The 18,425-nt window shown below is 36.1% G+C and overlaps 1 protein-coding gene across 6 annotated transcripts in view; it reads left to right on the forward strand.

The window, feature by feature from the left end:
• Positions 1 to 16,131, forward strand: part of LOC127447903 (collagen alpha-1(XVIII) chain-like) — a 131,187-nt gene extending 115,056 nt beyond the window's left edge. For 4 of the 6 annotated variants that reach the window (XM_051710076.1, XM_051710073.1, XM_051710075.1 and 1 more), the window contains 18 exons: positions 8 to 67; positions 156 to 233; positions 1,836 to 1,871; positions 1,996 to 2,049; positions 5,779 to 5,850; positions 5,957 to 6,022; positions 6,177 to 6,207; positions 6,868 to 6,921; positions 7,043 to 7,077; positions 7,173 to 7,304; positions 7,396 to 7,549; positions 8,709 to 8,773; positions 9,184 to 9,315; positions 10,032 to 10,064; positions 10,189 to 10,476; positions 10,565 to 10,762; positions 11,636 to 11,751; positions 14,400 to 16,131. In XM_051710076.1, coding sequence (XP_051566036.1) covers positions 8 to 67; positions 156 to 233; positions 1,836 to 1,871; positions 1,996 to 2,049; positions 5,779 to 5,850; positions 5,957 to 6,022; positions 6,177 to 6,207; positions 6,868 to 6,921; positions 7,043 to 7,077; positions 7,173 to 7,304; positions 7,396 to 7,549; positions 8,709 to 8,773; positions 9,184 to 9,315; positions 10,032 to 10,064; positions 10,189 to 10,476; positions 10,565 to 10,762; positions 11,636 to 11,751; positions 14,400 to 14,613 — 1,818 coding nt within the window. In that variant the 3' untranslated portion in view covers positions 14,614 to 16,131. The remainder of the gene's footprint in view (positions 1 to 7; positions 68 to 155; positions 234 to 1,835; positions 1,872 to 1,995; positions 2,050 to 5,778; positions 5,851 to 5,956; positions 6,023 to 6,176; positions 6,208 to 6,867; positions 6,922 to 7,042; positions 7,078 to 7,172; positions 7,305 to 7,395; positions 7,550 to 8,708; positions 8,774 to 9,183; positions 9,316 to 10,031; positions 10,065 to 10,188; positions 10,477 to 10,564; positions 10,763 to 11,635; positions 11,752 to 14,399) is intronic. The other 2 variants (XM_051710074.1, XM_051710079.1) reach the window with 1 other exon arrangement.
• The last annotated feature ends 2,294 nt before the right edge of the window (positions 16,132 to 18,425 follow it).

Below are 18,425 nucleotides of genomic sequence, written 5' to 3' on the forward strand. Positions count from 1 at the left end.
CAAATAGGGCCCAGTAGGACCAAAGGGTGACAGAGGCGAGCCTGGTGCACCAGGCTATGCCATTAAGGTTTGTAAGCAGCAATCTATAGACAAAACTTAATATAAAGAGTAGTAAACCTCTTGAGTTTACTGTTTCAGCATTATTTTGTCCGCAGGGGGAAAAAGGAGAACCCGGACATATTACTGGACCTGATGGAAACCCACTTTATCTTGGTGGATTGACAGGCCAGAAAGTAAGCTTCCAACAACTGGGCTTTTGATCTGATTTTCGTTTGAATTAGCTCTCTTGAGTCTGAGGTGTTTTTTGGATCCTGGAGATGTTTTGACATTTGTGCTTATTTCAGTTACTTACACCATATTAATTGCAAAAGTCGCATTACACTGTATTCAGCACAACTTTTGCTACAATAATATGTGAGAAACATGTATGTACACATTTGTATTTTTGAGAAAATCAAATTTAAACTTGATTAGTTAAAAAAAAATAAAAATAATTAAGGACACTGAGATAGGGCCATATAAAACATACTAAATATTTTTTCACAAGACTTTTGAGTACTGGATTTAGTAGACCAGAGTCTTTGTTACAACATATTGTGAAAACCATCCTGTCCATTCATTCACATAAAACACTACATTGATTTAACTTTTGTATGACACCTTTTGTTTTAGAAAGGCTGTATACAAGGGAGTGTCAATGGTCATGAGTATTGATGTACTCCACTCCTAGGGTCCACCCCCTAATGGGGCTGTCAGTGTGGAATGCCACTGTGAGGATTTTTTTTACTTACAACATAGTGCACAATAGAATTTATATAACTATTACCAACAGCATAATTTTATTTTTTTGTGAAACAGTGTAAATATTAGGGAAATAGTTATATGGCATAATTTGTAAAATATTGCAAATATGTTTGAGACAGCAAGATGCTTTTAGAGTAACAAATGAAGATAATGCTTGTTCAAAATAAAAACTCCTGAAAAGGGTACCATTTCTTGTTCATTAGTGTTTCGGGAGAAAATAAAATCAAAGGAGCATTTTAACCCATGGAGCCTTTTGCCTCGTTGTACCCTATTATCACACAGTACGTAAACAATGAATAGATGAATAAATTACTTATCAGAAAATATATCCTCCGCTGGGTCAAGTCGCTATTTAAAATGCAACCATTCATCATCAGAGTCGCACTCTTCATCGCTTGTGTATAGCGTGCCATCTTCCAAAAGCGATGAAAAATCAATCTGATAAAGGTTGATGGCATTTTTTTTTTTTAGCATTTATGGGGGCGTTTACCATATTTGGTAATATCATATTGGTAAGTTTTGTCATTTCAGACTTTTCTTTATACTACCAGTCAAACGTTTGAAAAAAATGAATTTAAGTTTCTCATGATTTTCAAAACCTTGCATCTAAAGGCTAATGCTATAATCCATGTAATGAATTTTGTGGACAAGTAAAAAATTGTGGATGATTTTCTTTATAAAGCTTGTAAAATTTTAATCATATATTCTTTAAATTCATGAATTGATCCAGATATTAATGGGGTTCTTATACATTTGAACTCCTTCAATACTGTTTAAAAAGTGAACCAACCTCAGGAAATTGGTTGAGAGAATGTCTAGAGTGTGCAGAACTGTAATGTTGGCAAAGGGTGGCTACTTTGAAGAATCTGAAATAAGATAATTTTGATTTAATATTTTGTTCATTATATAATTCCAATACTTCAATTTTAGTTGTGTCAGTTTTTATAACTATTATTTTAAAATGAACTGGTGTGTCCAAACTTTAGACTGGTAGTGTACATCAAAGTTAAGCTGTTTTTCACTCACTGTAGGGAGAGAGAGGGAATCCAGGACCAGTCGGTCCTCCTGTAAGTTTGTTCTTTCTTTATATATATATATATTTCTCATCCAGTATTTACAGAGAAGTTCTGTCAAGCTTCTACTTGATGGAAACATATCTAATTTATTCTTATTTATATCTAATTTATTCAGGGGCCATCTGGACCTCCTGGTTCGAAAGGTGAATTTGGAATGCCAGGCAGACCTGTAAGTAACATGATTCTCAAATAAATTGGTGTCTAGGGCAGTGGCTATCAACTGGTTTTGCTTCAAGACCTAGATTTCACAAGTGGCTACTCAACACAGTACAAAAATGGTTTCTCATACGAAAGTAAAAAAAAATTTTTTTAAAAGCAAACATTGAAATACACTATATTGCCAAAAGTATTCGCTCATCCATCCAAATAATTGAATTCAGGTGTTCCAATCACTTCCATGGCCACAGGTGTATAAAATGAAGCACCTAGGCATGCAGACTGCTTCTACAAACATTTGTGAAAGAATGGGCTGCTCTCAGGAGCTCAGTGAATTCCAGCGTGGTACTGTGATAGGATGCCACCTGTGCAACCAGTCCAGTCGTGAAATTTCCTCGCTACTAAATATTCTACAGTCAACTGTCAGTGGTATTATAACAAAGTGGAAGCGATTGGGAATGACAGCAACTCAGCCACGAAGTGGTAGGGCACGTAAAATGACAGAGCGGGGTCAGCGGATGCTGAGGCGCATAGTGTGCAGAGGTCGCCAACTTTCTGCAGAGTCAATCGCTACAGACCTCGAAAGTTCATGTGGCCTTCAGATTAGCTCAAGAACAGTGCGTAGAGAGCTTCATGGAATGGGTTTCCATGACCGAGCAGCTGCATCCAAGCCATACATCACCAAGTGCAATGCAAAACGTCGGATGCAGTGGTGTAAAGCACGCCGCCACTGGACTCTAGAGCAGTGGAGACGCGTTCTCTGGAGTGACGAATCACGCTTCTCCATCTGGCAATCTGATGGACGAGTCTGGGTTTGTTGGTTGCCAGGAGAACGGTACTTGTCTGACTGCATTGTGCCAACTGTGAAGTTTGGTGGAGGGGGGATTATGGTGTGGGGTTGTTTTTCAGGAGCTGGGCTTGGCCCCTTAGTTCCAGTGAAAGGAACTCTGAATGCTTCAGCATACCAAGAGATTTTGGACAATTCCATGCTCCCAACTTTGTGGAAACAGTTTGGGGATGACCCCTTCCTGTTCCAACATGACTGCGCACCAGTGCACAAAGCAAGGTCCATAAAGACATTTTGTGTGGAAGAACTTGACTGGCCTGCACAGAGTCCTGACCTCAACCCGATAGAGCACCTTTGGGATGAATTAGAGCGAAGACTGCGAGCCAGGCCTTCTCGTCCAACATCAGTGTCTGACCTCACAAATGCGCTTCTGGAAGAATGGTCAAAAATTCCCATAAACACACTCCTAAACCTTGTGGAAAGCTTTCCCAGAAGAGTTGAAGCTGTTATAGCTGCAAAGGGTGGGCCGACGTCATATTAAACCCTATGGATTAAGAATGGGATGTCACTTAAGTTCATATGCATCTAAAGGCAGATGAGCGAATACTTTTGGCAATATAGTGTATATTAATAATACCAGATACTGCATAGGGCAATCGCTATCCAAAACAAAATGCCATGAGGTTTGACTGGATTCAAAGCATTTAATATCATAACAAAAGATATAGAGAGCATCACAGACCACGCCTTTGGATCAAACCCTTCTCTGCACTGCCCGACATCAATCACTGTAATGAAATCAACATTTATATTCATTTTTATCTATTATTTTAAGTAGTGTTAAAGGAAATATTAAGAGTGGAAACAGAAAATCGGATAAAAAAAATGGTGGGACAACACACAGTTTCAAACCGCAGTCGCTAGGACAACAGTACACATTCATACACCATCTTTACACCCAACGCCACTGCAGCGAAACCTATTGTCTAGGTTGTCGTATATTTCTGTGGTTCCACCAGACTTTTAGGGTGCTAATAGCTGTCCTGTTGGCAGATGCTATTTACACTGGGGTGCAAATAGTCACTCCGTTTTTTAAATATAGTTTAGTTATATATACAGTATATACATAATATATACATTAATATTTTATATATATATATATATATATATATATATATATATATATATATGATATAGATATAGATATAGTATATATATATATATATATATATATATATATATTCCGTATACACCGATCAGCCACAATATTAAAACCGCCTGCCTAATATTGTGTAGGTCCCCCTCGTGCCACCAAAACAGTGCCAACCCGCATCTCAGAATAACATTCTGAGATTCTATTCTTCTCACCACAATTGTACAGAGTGGTTATCTGAGTTACCATAGACTTTGTCAGTTCGAACCAGTCTGGCCATTCTCTGTTGACCTCTCTCATCAACAAGGCGTTTCCATCCGCAGAACTGCCACTCACTGGATGTTTTTTGGTTTTGGCACCATTCTGAGTAAATTCTAGAGACTGTTGTGCGTGAAAATCCCAGGAGATCAGCAGTTACAGAAATCCTCAAACCAGCCCGTCTGGCACCAACAATCATGCCACATTAACTGAAGCTCTTGACCCGTATCTGTATGATTTTATGCACTGCTGCCACATGATTGGCTGATTAGATAATCGCATGGATGATTGTGGGTGCCAGATGGGCTGGTTTGTGTTTTGTTTATGAATATATGTAAAGTTGTCTTGTTTTATTTAGGTTGATAAACGGATCATGCACTCAAACAAAATCATAACAAAATTCATTAAAAAATGAATACAGTTTAAACATATTTAAATTCATTTTTTATTCATTTAATTTTGTTATGAAATGGAAATGTGTAAATCTTAAATATAGGCAATTTTTTGGAGTGTGCACTCCAGAGGATCATTTGATTTTTTTGGTTTTCGCTTTTTGTTTATTTTGTATATTTTTGGCATATTTTAAAGTGCTGACATGCCACAATTTCAGACACATGTATACAAGCAAGGGATAAAGAAGCGTCTTCTGGCTTCAGCCTCTGCTTCACAACACCAGGAAATGAACATATATCATGCGCTCTGCTTTAGGAGGTGTTTAAGTTAGTGTGGTTTGCAAGCCTCAATCCAGTTTTTATTCGATGGAATGTTATAGTTCTCTCATTAGTAATTTTAGTTAGTTAATTTTTTAATTAACATTTGCCTCATGCTTATTTTGAAATGCTTCATTATTAGGAAAGTGAGAAAATGAGCATACACATTGTAACTGTCAAAGCTTTTTCATTTTAACAGATTTTATTTATTTAGAATGTTTGGTGATGTTTCAGTTGAGCTTATGCTTGTGCATATCTATCAAAGCCATGACTTGCGCTGCCTTTCAGATGACAACAAATGTATTAGGAGGAAAAACTTAATTTTCAGCAGCGTTACTTCTTAAGTGACAAATCTGTGTCCCCTTCGGAATTTCAAATGCCCTCTCAGGTAAATTATCCTGGCTCTGCCTCTGTGTATATATTTCACCTTTATCAGATAATATAGTGGATAGAGAGACGGGAATTGATTGGGGAGAGAATTGGGATCACATTGGGGTCAGAATTGGAAAAAGACCTCAAGCCGGGACTCAGACTTGGGTTCTCCTCCCTTTAAAATTTTTAAAAGGCCTATTCAAATAAGGCTATTTATTTAAAATAGCTAAATAGTTAAATAGTTAGTTAGTTAATAGTTGCATTTTATTATTTGCATTTATCATTGTTTTTTCCTTGCTGTCCACGACCCCATCAGAACAGACTTGTGACCAATTTCTGGGTTTCGACCCTCTAGTTGAGAACCACCGATCTAGCACATAGCTGCATGTTGGCATTTTCCTTGTCTGAAAATAGGATTTTTTTTTTTTTTTTTTACTTAGTACCTTAACTCTATGATTGTAGGGCCGTCCAGGTGTAAACGGATATAAAGGAGAAAAGGGAGACTCAGGGTCTGGCTCTGGATATGGCTACCCAGTGAGTACACCACACACTAACTCAGAAACAAAAAAGAGCAGTTTGTTCCATCTGTATTTCTTATGTGGATGGCTTCCTCTGATAAGTTATCTTGTGTCTTTTCAAGGGTCCACCTGGTCCCCCGGGACCCCCGGGTCCCCCTGGGCCTGCTGTGCCCTTGGACAGATTCAGTGTAAGTGCTTTTTGTGTCAAATAAGCTGTAATTCATGCATGAAATTGGGCAAAAATTTTCTCCATATGCTGTGTGTGTTGAAGTGCAATGATCATGTTCTTCATAATTTCTCTAAGCAACAGCAATAGTTTGTAATTTCCATCTTCCATTCTAGAGATTTGAAGATTTTGCAAGGCAGTATCCAGGTAGGTTGTTACAGTCATTCTAATCACAGCAAATAATAAAACAAATTACTACCGTACAGGCATAATTGACCCCAAAATGAAAGGTCTGCCATAATTTACTTACCCTCATGTTGTTCCAAACCTGTATGACTTTCTTCCATGGAACACAAAAGTAGATGTTTGGACGAATGATAGTGACTGCCTCCATCACCATTCACATTAATTGCATCTTTTTTTACCATGCATTGAAAATAAATGGTGACTGAGGCTGTCTGCCATGGAAGAAAAAAGTAATCCGGGTTTGCAACGACATGAGCAAATAATAATAATAATAATAATAATAATAATAATAATAATAATAATATATATATATATATATATATATATATATATATATATATATATATATATATATATATTATTATTATTATTATTATTATATTTTTTTTTTTTGGTTTAACTACCCTTTTTAATGCATGTTCCTACATAAAAGTTATATCCCGTCCTATGGGTTACTTTTTCTTTTTTATGAATATCCTGTTTCACTGAGAAAAATGTCCTGTTAAAGGAGTAAAATGGGTTGTGTATGAAGTTTCACATTAACTTTAACAGATGGAATTATATTTATAATTCCTCAAATTTTAGACAATTTTGAACAATGCATTGTTTTATTTTCTTAAGCTACAAAAGGGGAGAAAGGAAACCAGGGAGCCCCTGGGATTCCAGGAACTCCAGGTAAAATTGCTGTTTTTAGACTCTTGAATGCTAAGGAATCCATACCATCTATTTCAGAAAGCATTGTAAAATTTATTGAGGTATTTAATTTAGTAATGTAATACTTTCTATTTTGTCATAGGTTTTGCCTCCAACTTTGATATCTACGCCCTCAAGGTATGAAATTCAACCAGTATGAAAGTATTTGATAAAACAATAATTTGAATATGATAGCAGTAGGGTATAGCCAAATGTGACATCTGTTTCATCAGAATGAGGTGAAGGGAGAGCGCGGTGAGACTGGTCTTAAAGGCGAGAAAGGAGAACCAGGTGGTGGATTTTATGACTCGCATTTTGGAGCTGTACAGGGGCCACAAGGACCACCAGGAAACCCTGGACTTCCTGTAAGGGTTAATGGGAGTGTCTAAATGTGAAATGAATTGAGTAATCAGCTATATATGGATGTTTAGTTCTCATCAAGGGCATCTCTTCCAGGGGCCTAAAGGAGACTCAATCAGAGGGCCCCCGGGACCTCAGGGTTCATCAGGACCACCTGGTGTTGGTTATGATGGCCGTCCAGGAAACCCAGGTCCTCCTGGTCCGCCTGGCCCACCAGGGTCACAATCCTTGCCGGGACCCTATAGACCAGGTAGGCTAGACTTCCCTTACTCTCTCTATAAGAATATCCATGAGGAACTAAAACTTTTTTTATACAGAGGATTAGATGATATATAAGGCCTATTCAGATTGGACTAGTTGTCCTTGAGGAGGTTGGGTAAATTTGTGTTTCACATACATAATTAGTGATTTTAATCCCGTAGAATTGAGAACGTCTTTGTTTTTTCTCACACAACTCCGGTAAACTGGGTAAAAGCAAATTACACAGCAAATGACCTTCTGTTTTCTCAACTCAAAGGATCCTCTGAGAATTCTATTCTGGATGGGAATGTCTGTGGTAGCGGTATATTTTTATAATTTATTTTTCACAATGCTTTTCCTCATTTATTTTGACCATCAAATATTGGCAACTAAAGCTCAATTTCTTGTTGCGCTGTAATTTTTATTGATTATGGATTTAAGGCCTTTTTGCCAACTTTTTGGGAAAATAACTGTTGTTCAAGTACTGCTTACATCCCATTTAAGTTAAAACGAGAATTGTATTAATAGAGTCCGATCACTGAAAGGAATGTTCCGGGTTCAGTACAAGTTAAGCTTAATCAACAGCATTTGTGGTGTAATGTTGATTACCACAAAAATAATTTTGACCTGTCCCTCGTTTGTTAAAAAATAAAAAAGCACCTACATTGGAAGTAAATCGGGTCAGTGAATAAACTTTAAAATACACACTGTTTCAAAAGTATAGCCACAAAACATAAACAATATATATGTTTACATGATTTTCAGGTATTATGCCACTTGCAAGATTACAGGGTTTACCAGCGCTACATCGTCATGACAACAACAACTTTGTCACACTAAAATCATGCTAATACTTATGTTTAAGTCTCGTGACTATAATTATGAAACAGAAACATTCCTTTAATGAACTCTTAATGTACACCTTCATTATATAGTGTACATAATGATATATCTATATAACTAATTTCATATATAAGTTTTATTTCATGCAGGTTCTGTTGACCTACTGTAAAAACCACATCCATTTAGTTATGTCTACAGAGATTCCAATTGTGTCTTATTCAGTACATGAAATAACAGATGTTCTATTTTGATAATTGTAAGGATTAGAAAGAAATCCTATACATTTATTGTAATGTATATCTGGTATGTGATTTTGATTGTTTCAGCGGTCAATATTCCTGGACCTCCAGGTCCCCCTGGCCCTCCTGGAATCCCTGGCCAAGGATCTGGGGTGAGTGGGACATTCTTTTCAGAAATGAATAATGCAGCATCTCTGATTAGAGGGATATTTCACCTAAAAATGAAAACTGTGTCATCATTTACTCACCTTTATGTTGTTCTTTTTCTTCTTCCCTGGAACTCAAAAGGAAATGTTATGCAGAATGTTAGCTTCAGCCACCATTCACTTTGATTGTATGGGGGAAAAAATATGCAATGAAAGTCAATGGTGACAGAAATGAAAGGAAATCATATCGATTTGGAAAAGCTAGGGCTGAGTAAATGATGACAGAATGTTCATTTTTGGGTGAACATTCCCTTAAAACACACAAAGTGTTATACTTTAAATTGTACCTGGTTTTAAATGTGTATTTTCACAGCATGGAAGCATTCACAACATAATACACACTTTTTCGCTGTCAGCAGGTGACTGTGCTGAGGTCTTATGACATAATGATTGCAACAGCACGCAGACAGACAGAAGGTGCTCTCATATATATTTTGGACAGAGGTGATCTCTACATCAGAGTTCGGGATGGTGTCAGACAAGTGATGGTATGATGCTTTAAACAGGACACCTCTGGATTTGGGTCAATGATGTGAGACTATTTTTTTACAGACCTATACACTTATTTACATTTTTTTAAAATAAAAATGCAATTAATTCAGACAATGATTTAAATACATATTTTCTATGACTAATATGTGTTATATTTTTGAAAAATGGTGAAACTTAAAAAAAAAAAAGGGAAAAAGAAAAATCGGCATTTATGGTATCACAAACATGCAGAAAGGCATTTTGTTTTCATGTTACAAGAAAACAAAATTATATCAGAGCAGACCCCTTTCGACACTCATGACTGTGTATAGATGAGTAAGTTTCTTAAAAATACAGATAATTTGACGTTTTCATGATATGGCAATGTTTGGATCGATTCAAGAAAACTTTATTCGTAGAAAATGCTTTTGAACTTTATTTGAGGTGTAAATTATATGTTATTACTATTTAACTTGACAGTTACACCACTTGACATTTTTAGTCACTAAATCCAAATTGATTTTTAAAATGGTATAAAAGTTTTTTTCATAAACGTATGAAACCAACGTAAATACAATGATTACATTTATAAGAACTTGGCATGTGTTTTAATTTTTCTTGTCATTGACACATATCAAGGACAATATTATTAATCCAAAACACAGGCATTGTTGTCTTTTTCTGCAAATTTGAGCCTTTTTTTTATTTTGTGTGTGTGTTTTTTTTTTTGCAGCTTGGTGATTATAAACCATTCTATGGAGATCTGGTAAGCTGTATGAATAATAACATTAAAATTATGCGCCCAACATTGAATCACAGCAAGTTGCTATTTGCGGATATGCATATCAATTACTGAAGGTATGACTGTAGCTTGTTGGCTCTTCCTCCAGAACAATGAGGTGGCAGCAGTCCAGCCACCCCCTGTTGTTCATTATTCCCAGGACCACACAGCCGACAATGGAGCAGAGCAGATTTCTCCACCACACAAGCCGGTTGAGTTTCCTTGGAGGGAGCCAAATCTGCAGTACCCCTCCCAGCCTGAACCTAGATACCCACCCCACACTGATAACGGGTACAATCCTGTGCAACCACATATTAGATATCCGGTCACTCCTGCCCGCCATCCCAACCCCCCTGTCAATCAACCAGAAGGCCACACCCACACATCTGGACCAGGGGTTAGTTCAGTCAAATTCATCACAACATTTCATCTGCACAGGTTCTCTGTGTTGTAGACTAGAATTATTTTTTTATTTCTCTGTTCAGTTGCATCTTATTGCCCTGAACGCTCCACAAGTGGGCAACATGAGAGGCATTCGTGGAGCGGACTTCCTGTGCTTCCAGCAAGCTCGAGCCGTGGGACTGAAGGGAACATTCAGGGCCTTCCTTTCCTCCAAACTTCAGGATCTCTACAGCATCGTCCGCAAATCTGAAAGAGACACACTGCCGATTGTTAACCTCAAGGTGTGTATTCCATTACTCATCAGTTACTCCATTAAAATGTATTAAAACAAAAAGCCTCAAGAAGCTGTGTAGTACAGTTTTGTGTGTTACCAGGTTTTACCACAGGTAAGGGGAGTTCTTAAACCTGCCTATAACCATGGTAAAACCACTGTAGTATGCAACCTCAATTTTCTTGTTGGTTTTACAAAACAACAGAAGACTCTATTTTCAGTTTCTGAATGTCATCATTTTCCAAAGTATGCAGTAATGGAGAGCGTTTTCTAAACACTCCATTTTCGGTGGAGGAAAATGCAGTTCTAGCTAAATTCATGCATTTTCAAACGAAAAAGTATTAGTGTGGAAGTGGCGTAACTGTAAGTTGCTCACAGTTGCCAAGCAACATAGAAACTTGCCATTATAATATAGAATATGTGGTCTAGTTGCTATCAAGTTGCTCTTTAGCAAGGAGTACAATGGTTTTCTGATTAATTCAGTCATTTGTGAAGCATGTAAACTCACATTAAATTGGACCGTTGTAGTCCTTATGTAATGTTTTGTTAGTGCCTTACGTCTGACATATGAGACTGTAGTTTATGCTGTAGAACAAAATGGGAATGTCTCTTTAAAAAATAGTTTTACTCATAAAAACGCTATTCTAAAAACCTGTTAGCAATTCCAGAGGGAACCCATGGCTTGGAAATGCTAATTTTCTAGTTTTGTACTACAAACAGAATAGTTCTATTGGCATTTCACAACAACTTCGAACATGGCTCAACCAATCAGAATTTATTGTTGAAATATTGTTTTCATCATCGTTTGATGTTGTTCATTCCTCAATCATTTATTTTATACCAAACCCACACAATGAACTCATGTGGTCTCTCTTCTCTATAGGATCAAGTGCTTTTCAGTAGCTGGGAGTCTCTCTTCAGTGATTCAGAGAGCAGGATAAAGGACAATGCTCCCATCTACTCGTTTGATGGCAGAGATGTCCTGAGAGACAGTGCCTGGTGAGTGCCACTGGCTTTGTCTGATCTGTGTGACCCCTTCGAACAGAGGCCTTAGTAGAAACATCCTGTCAGCTTTCATTATTCTCTAAAATACAGTATGTCACTGCAATGGTGCTATAAATGACTGATTTAATATTTAATAATATATCAAGATACACAGTCATATGTGTCATATGTGTCTCTGCCACGCTGTGTAACAGCTTAGCTTGTGAAGAGAACAACTTAAAGCACTTAGAGAGACCTAACTGCTTAAAAATACCTTTAAAAAGGTCTTGCAGAGGCAGACTTTTTAACTATCGGCATAAAGTCTGATCCACTTTGCAGCTTACTCAAGCCAAGATCCGCCCTCTTAGACTGGAAGAGACTGTCTGACTGATATGCAAAGTAACCACAATTTTCAAAATTTAAAGTTGTTGGAGAGATTTCTTTTTATTGAATATTGATGGAGCAACATAATTTGTGTGAAAAGATATAATAACAGAAGGTTGTTTTGAAAATAAAACACTTGGGGTAAAAGGCCCGCAGGGGGTTTGTAGTGGTATGGTGTAGATATTGGGGCAATAGTAATAGGGCACAATTTTTCGACCAATGCTAATAATGTTGAGATGGCAAGATGCTTTTATGAGTAACAAATTAAGATAATGCTTATCCAAAATAGCTACTTCAGAAAAGGGTGCATAATTTTCTGTTAATTTCAAACACATTTGGCATTTTATAATATCGCAAGTATTATATTAACAAATTAATCTCTGTTGTGACTGGATCAGTCAATTTGAGCCCATTTTGAACAAAACTGAAAATGACAAATAAGTATTTTGTATCTTGTTATTTTGTGATAATTTCAGGGATTTTCATTGGCTACATGAATTTGCAACATTTAAAATATATTAAATATTAGATCAAATGACCGAAAAATCAATCTTTAGACATTCTATGCAATTAGGCCTGTCGCGATTATTAAATTACCGTCTGATCGTGATTATTTGATCTAACCGCGGTTATTTCAGATAACCGCGATTATTGGGCATTCTCATTCCAATCACATTTTAATGCCCAAATGAGGGAATTTTAAGCAAATATACTGTATAAATGCCATGAACGGCACGTTTGTGTGTCATTCAGTTGAAGTCCGTGTCCGAGCATCACTGAGCTGCACCGCGGACCTCAACCAGCTCCTGTCCTGAAGAGCGCGTGAAACACACTGATGCGCACGCTGTCAGCAGAGGCCCGAGCCAAACTCCAGCAAAAATATAAACGAACAAGAATAAACCGTGATAGTGAACTCAAAGTGCTCCGGTTTCACTTTAAACAATCATGTAGTGGCAAATGTTCCTGGTTCATACACGTAGTAACACAGAGGAGGAGACGCACGCTTACTCTATTTCTGTGGAGTGATGAAATGATTAAATGTAATCTCAAGGTTTCGCTTCATGACAAATAAGGGCTCATGGGTTTAATCAGAGCATTAAAATAACGTGTGAAAGTTAAGAAATTAGAACAGAAATATTGTACTATTGCATAATATGATAAAATATAATAAAATATATATAAAACAAATTTTTATATAAAAATATATAATGTAAAATATGAGTTCAAAAAACAACAGTGTAAATGTAAAATTTACCAAAACTAAAGGTGACCAAAAAGAGAGACATATTTTAAGTATTTAGAAATATTTTGATATTTAAAACATAATTTTTCATGTTATTCATAAGTTTTTAAAGCCTTAAAATTAAATCACATTTCCCTATTTTATTATTCAATTTATATAGTTTAAGTTAAATGTGTAAAAATGACTTCTTAAGGTGTATAAAGCACACAAGCAGAAAAAAGCACACCTTAATTGTGAAAGCCCTTAAAGAGACAATTTTTAATCATAATCGCAATTATTTGTTTGACAATTAATCATCAGCCAAATTTCATTATCGTGACAGCCCTACACGTAATGATCTCATGGATTCATACATATAAAGATGAATATACTGTAGTTTTACTCATGGATCACGTGGGGCAATTTCAAAAACATGCATCTTATTAACTAACAACTCGAAATCCAGTTTAAGCAGGCACAATCAGCACTGAAACAGTGCTGCGTCATGAGTATTTATGTTAAGCCATTGTCATTCATTTCCACGCAAACGTGCCTCCTTTATATGTAAATTAGACTCATTATAGACTTAATTCACAAAACTCTGCTATTTGCTTGGTGCAATAAACATCACGCTATTACCGCCCGAGGAAAGCAGGCAGTGAACTGATTTTTTATTAAAAAGAAGTTTGTGTACATTTTCTATTGATCATGGCAGCAGTAATTCATCAAATAATGATCAACTGGTAGAGAAGAGTGCTATAACCCGGCATACCCAGATGCAAAACATACTAATGTCCAATATGTGAGTTGTTCTATTGAGTCAGTTCTTTTCAATAAATTGGTCAAACAAGTTCATAAATCAGTCTGAACAATTCATTAGTGAATCTGTCTAAATCAAAATTATTTTTAAAAATCATTATCCAACAGTCACAAATGTCATGGAAAAATTAAATAATTCATTGGTCAAAAAAAAGTGTGGGAACCCTGTAAAGTGGATGTCATTTCATCTAGGCATTAAACCAGCTAAAACAATTGTTTGCCCTCCCCTGTCCTGTAGGCCAGAGAAGATGATCTGGCATGGGTCCAATGGTAAGGGTCACCGGCAGACGGATAACTACTGTGAGACGTGGAGGGCCGGAGACCATGTGGTGACAGGCCTGGCCTCCTCCCTGCAGGCCAGCCAACTCCTCCAGCAGACTCCCAGCAGCTGCTCCAGCTCCTACATCGTGCTGTGCATCGAAAATAGCTACATTACACACTCCAAGAAATAAAGTCGTCCACAAGAGTTTTTGAACACTCTCCAACTGTTTAAACAGGCCTAGTTCCACTCCAGTAGATGCCTGTGCCTATGAATTATAATAATAAAAGAATATAAACAAAAAATGTAAAGAACTGAGTCTGCCTTAAAGAGAATTTGCCCATTGTCTGCTCCCTCACCATAACGCCAAAGAGGCAGTTGAACGTGGAGGTGTTTGCGCTCTCTAAGGGCATTGGCACATATTTTTCAGGGGGTTAAACCAGAGAAGTGAGGCCAACTGAGGCAGTGTTTTTAAGTGTATCCATATAAAATTTTGTATATTAATTTTTTGTTGTATGTGTTGTTTTTATGTTTATTTTGAAGATGTTTTAATTGGTATATTTCACCAATTTTAGCTCCATATTTTTGTGTAAATTGTTCCACTAATTTGTCCATACTGCTTCCATTTTCATCCAAAGTTTTTTGGATACCGAGGGGCCAACATTTAGCTATAGGTTAAGGGTTAAAAAGAGAAAATATTTATTTCCCAATGAAGAGAGCTAAAATATGATTTGAAACAGAAAAATACAACTTTTATTTTATTTTTTTTGTGCTTTTTTAGTTGGCACTTTTTACAGAGTTCAATTTTCCCATAGAAAAAATTGTGAAACTGAAATGGTTAACCTTGGCTAAAATGCATAAAAAAATATATTTTAGCCTATTTTTAAGACTTACGCATTTTAATTTCATAATACATTTTCATCAAATTGAAGTGTGTAATCTTTAACATAATTCAATTAATAAAACTTGAATAAAAGTAAGATTGCACAATTAAATTTGATGGAATTTTGTAATGAAATTGAAGTGTGTGAATCTTAAAAATAGGCTAAAATTATTATTTTTTGAGTGTGGTAACTCTCTTGTTAGAGTCCAGTTAGTATGCTGTAATAATGTGCCTTGAAAATTTCAATACATATCCCTCAAAAGGGATTTTAAAAAACAAAAATTATTTTAAATACTTCTGTTGCATCTTTGGGATCACTTTTATATATTATTATTGTGATTAATGTGAAATTTCATATGGACATTCTTCTTAGTGTCATTGTTTTACTTTTCTGGTTGAATCCAAATGTTTTTTTTTTGTTTGTTTTTTTGTTTTTCAAAAAAGCAAAGTGGATGACATATGTAAAAAGGGGAGGCTGCAAGATTTGTTTGTATTAATAAATACCGATATAGAAAGAATTCAAAAATGTAGATAACATACTGTATCCCATAATTCATTGTTTAGACATAAAAGAGCTTTTGGTTGCATTTGGTGCTTTTCACTGATAAAACAGCTGCTGACAGTGTTGTTTAGGAGAGACATAGATGTGTTTTATGAAGACATTTCATTTTCTATGCATATGGAATTAGACACGTAATCCACTGTAGTGCTACTGATGTATTCGGTACATCCCTATGGACTTTCCTAGTCCTTATTTTTTTATTTTATTTTTTTAAAGTATGTGCTCTACCATGTCTCAAAGGCACTGAATAAATGATTTTGTTGTCATTTGCCACAATTTCTTTGACACTATGCATTAAAATACTGTATATTTCCCTAAAACCTGACCTTTCTATGGCACATATCTACACATAACTTAATTCTCTATTCATGCACAATCTTAACATATCGTACATTATTCACATGCAAGCCATTTTAAATCATACGTGTGTTTTCTCTCTTAATGCTGTTATTTGGATTGACTAATTACTAATTAAAAAAGTTATTTTTTATTTTTTTTTTTTTACAATTATGAATTTCAAATTGAAATTCACATAAAAATGATTCCCACCTATTGTTTGCTTGAAGAGAATCTTATTTCTATACAAGCATTAGCCAATTAGAGTTAACCTAAAACTCAAAGTTATTTTGATTTACTGACACTCATGTCATTCTAAAGCTGTATGATGTTATTTTGTAACCATAAAAGTTGTTCATATGACTAGTGTGCTATATTTCAAGTTTTCTGAAGCCATGCGATAGCTTTGTCCATTCCTCATATTTGAAATGGTGCGCTGTATTATGTTACAACACAAGCAAAAACCAAGGGCACTCAGTGTCAGTAATGTAAGCCTTTTTCAATCTGAATGTGTACACAAATGAGAAAAAGAGCTATATGAAGATTCCTCAAAAATTGTTCTTGTGTTCCACAGAAAAAAATAACAGCTTATAGGTTTGGAACAACATGGGGAGGAGTAAATAATGACAGACCTAATCCTTTAAAGATTAGATGAAGCGATATTTAAATCATTGCCTAGTTCACACAAAAGCCACCTTTGATTAGCATACAGTAAGTGCTCTTCATTCTCATTGGTGGGGATTGCAAACTTTGCTATTCTACTAAATGCTGTTTAAGCACCGAACAACTCTCAGGCAAACGTCTGCTCTGCATCTACAACAGGAGGGCCTGAAGTCCTGATTCAAGCAGGTCTCTAAATTGCACAGCGTGCCTCTTTTATGACATTGCAATCCCTCCTCAGCGCCTATTGCACTGACTCTCTGTCCGCCTGAAGGGTTTAACAACCTGTTCAATAGGATTTAGCGATATGGCCCTGAGAGGACCTCAAGGCACAAATCAGTGACTGCTGACAGCGAGCTGGTGAAGTCGCCCATTTCATATCTCAGGACTTAAAGGAATGTTCACCCAAAAATGAAAATTCTCTCAAAAAGGACATACATATTTAGCTATTTCTCACCCACACCTATCATATCCCTTTTGAAGATATGGATTTAACCACTGGAGTCTTATGGATTACTTTTATGCTGCCTTTATGTGCTTTTTGGAACGTCAACATTTTGGAACTCTTTCACTTGCATTGTGAGGTACAGCAGAGCTGAAAAATTCTTCTAAAAATCTTATTTGTGCTCAGCAGAAGAAAGAAAGTCATACACATCTGGGATGGCATGAGGGTGAGTAAATGATGAGATAATTTTCATTTTTGGGTGAACTATTCCTTTAAAGGCCATCTGCAAGCATTTCAGGCAGGTGAACTGAGCCTGGAGTAAAACAATCCATGATAACAGAATTTGGGAAAGTTGGTGAATAGCCATATATATATATATATATACTTACATAAATACTAATAAATACTTAAAATAATAATAATAAAGTATGGTGTGCCTGACAAGCTCATGATTATGGCTTAAAAAAATTAAATAAAATGACATGCTGTATCTGGGAAGTTGGACATAAACTTTTTCCCCCTCCAACATAAAATTGTTTGGTTAAAATGTATTCATTGTTATTGACTTAAATAGAGCTGCAGTGTGATTTATTTTTTATTTTTATTTTTTTTGTGCAATTATTCCTTAAAATACTGTATAATGTAGTCAATATATATATATATATATATATATATATATATATATATATATATATATATATATATATATATATATATATACACACCGATCAGCCACAATATTAAAACCACCTGCCTAATATCATGTAGGTCCCCCTCGTGCCCCCAAAACAGCTCTGACCCTGAAGGTGTCCTGTGGTATCTGGCACCAAAACGTTAGCAGCAGATCCTTTAACCCGTTGATATGCATTGTACCTTCCCACGGGCCTGATGTCACTCCTGTAAGTTGCAAGGTGGGGCATCCATAAATCAGACTTGTTGGCCTAGCACATCCCATAGATGCTCAATCGGATTGAGATCTGGGGAATTTGGAGGCCAAGTCAACACCTTGAACACTTTGTCATGATCCTCAAACCATTCCTGAACAATTTTTGCAGTGTTGCAGGGCACATTATCCTGCTGAAATTGGCCACTGCCATCAGGGAATACTGTTGCCATGAA

Source organism: Myxocyprinus asiaticus, chromosome 11 (genome assembly GCF_019703515.2).
Source record: "Myxocyprinus asiaticus isolate MX2 ecotype Aquarium Trade chromosome 11, UBuf_Myxa_2, whole genome shotgun sequence".
NCBI lineage: Eukaryota > Metazoa > Chordata > Actinopteri > Cypriniformes > Catostomidae > Myxocyprinus > Myxocyprinus asiaticus.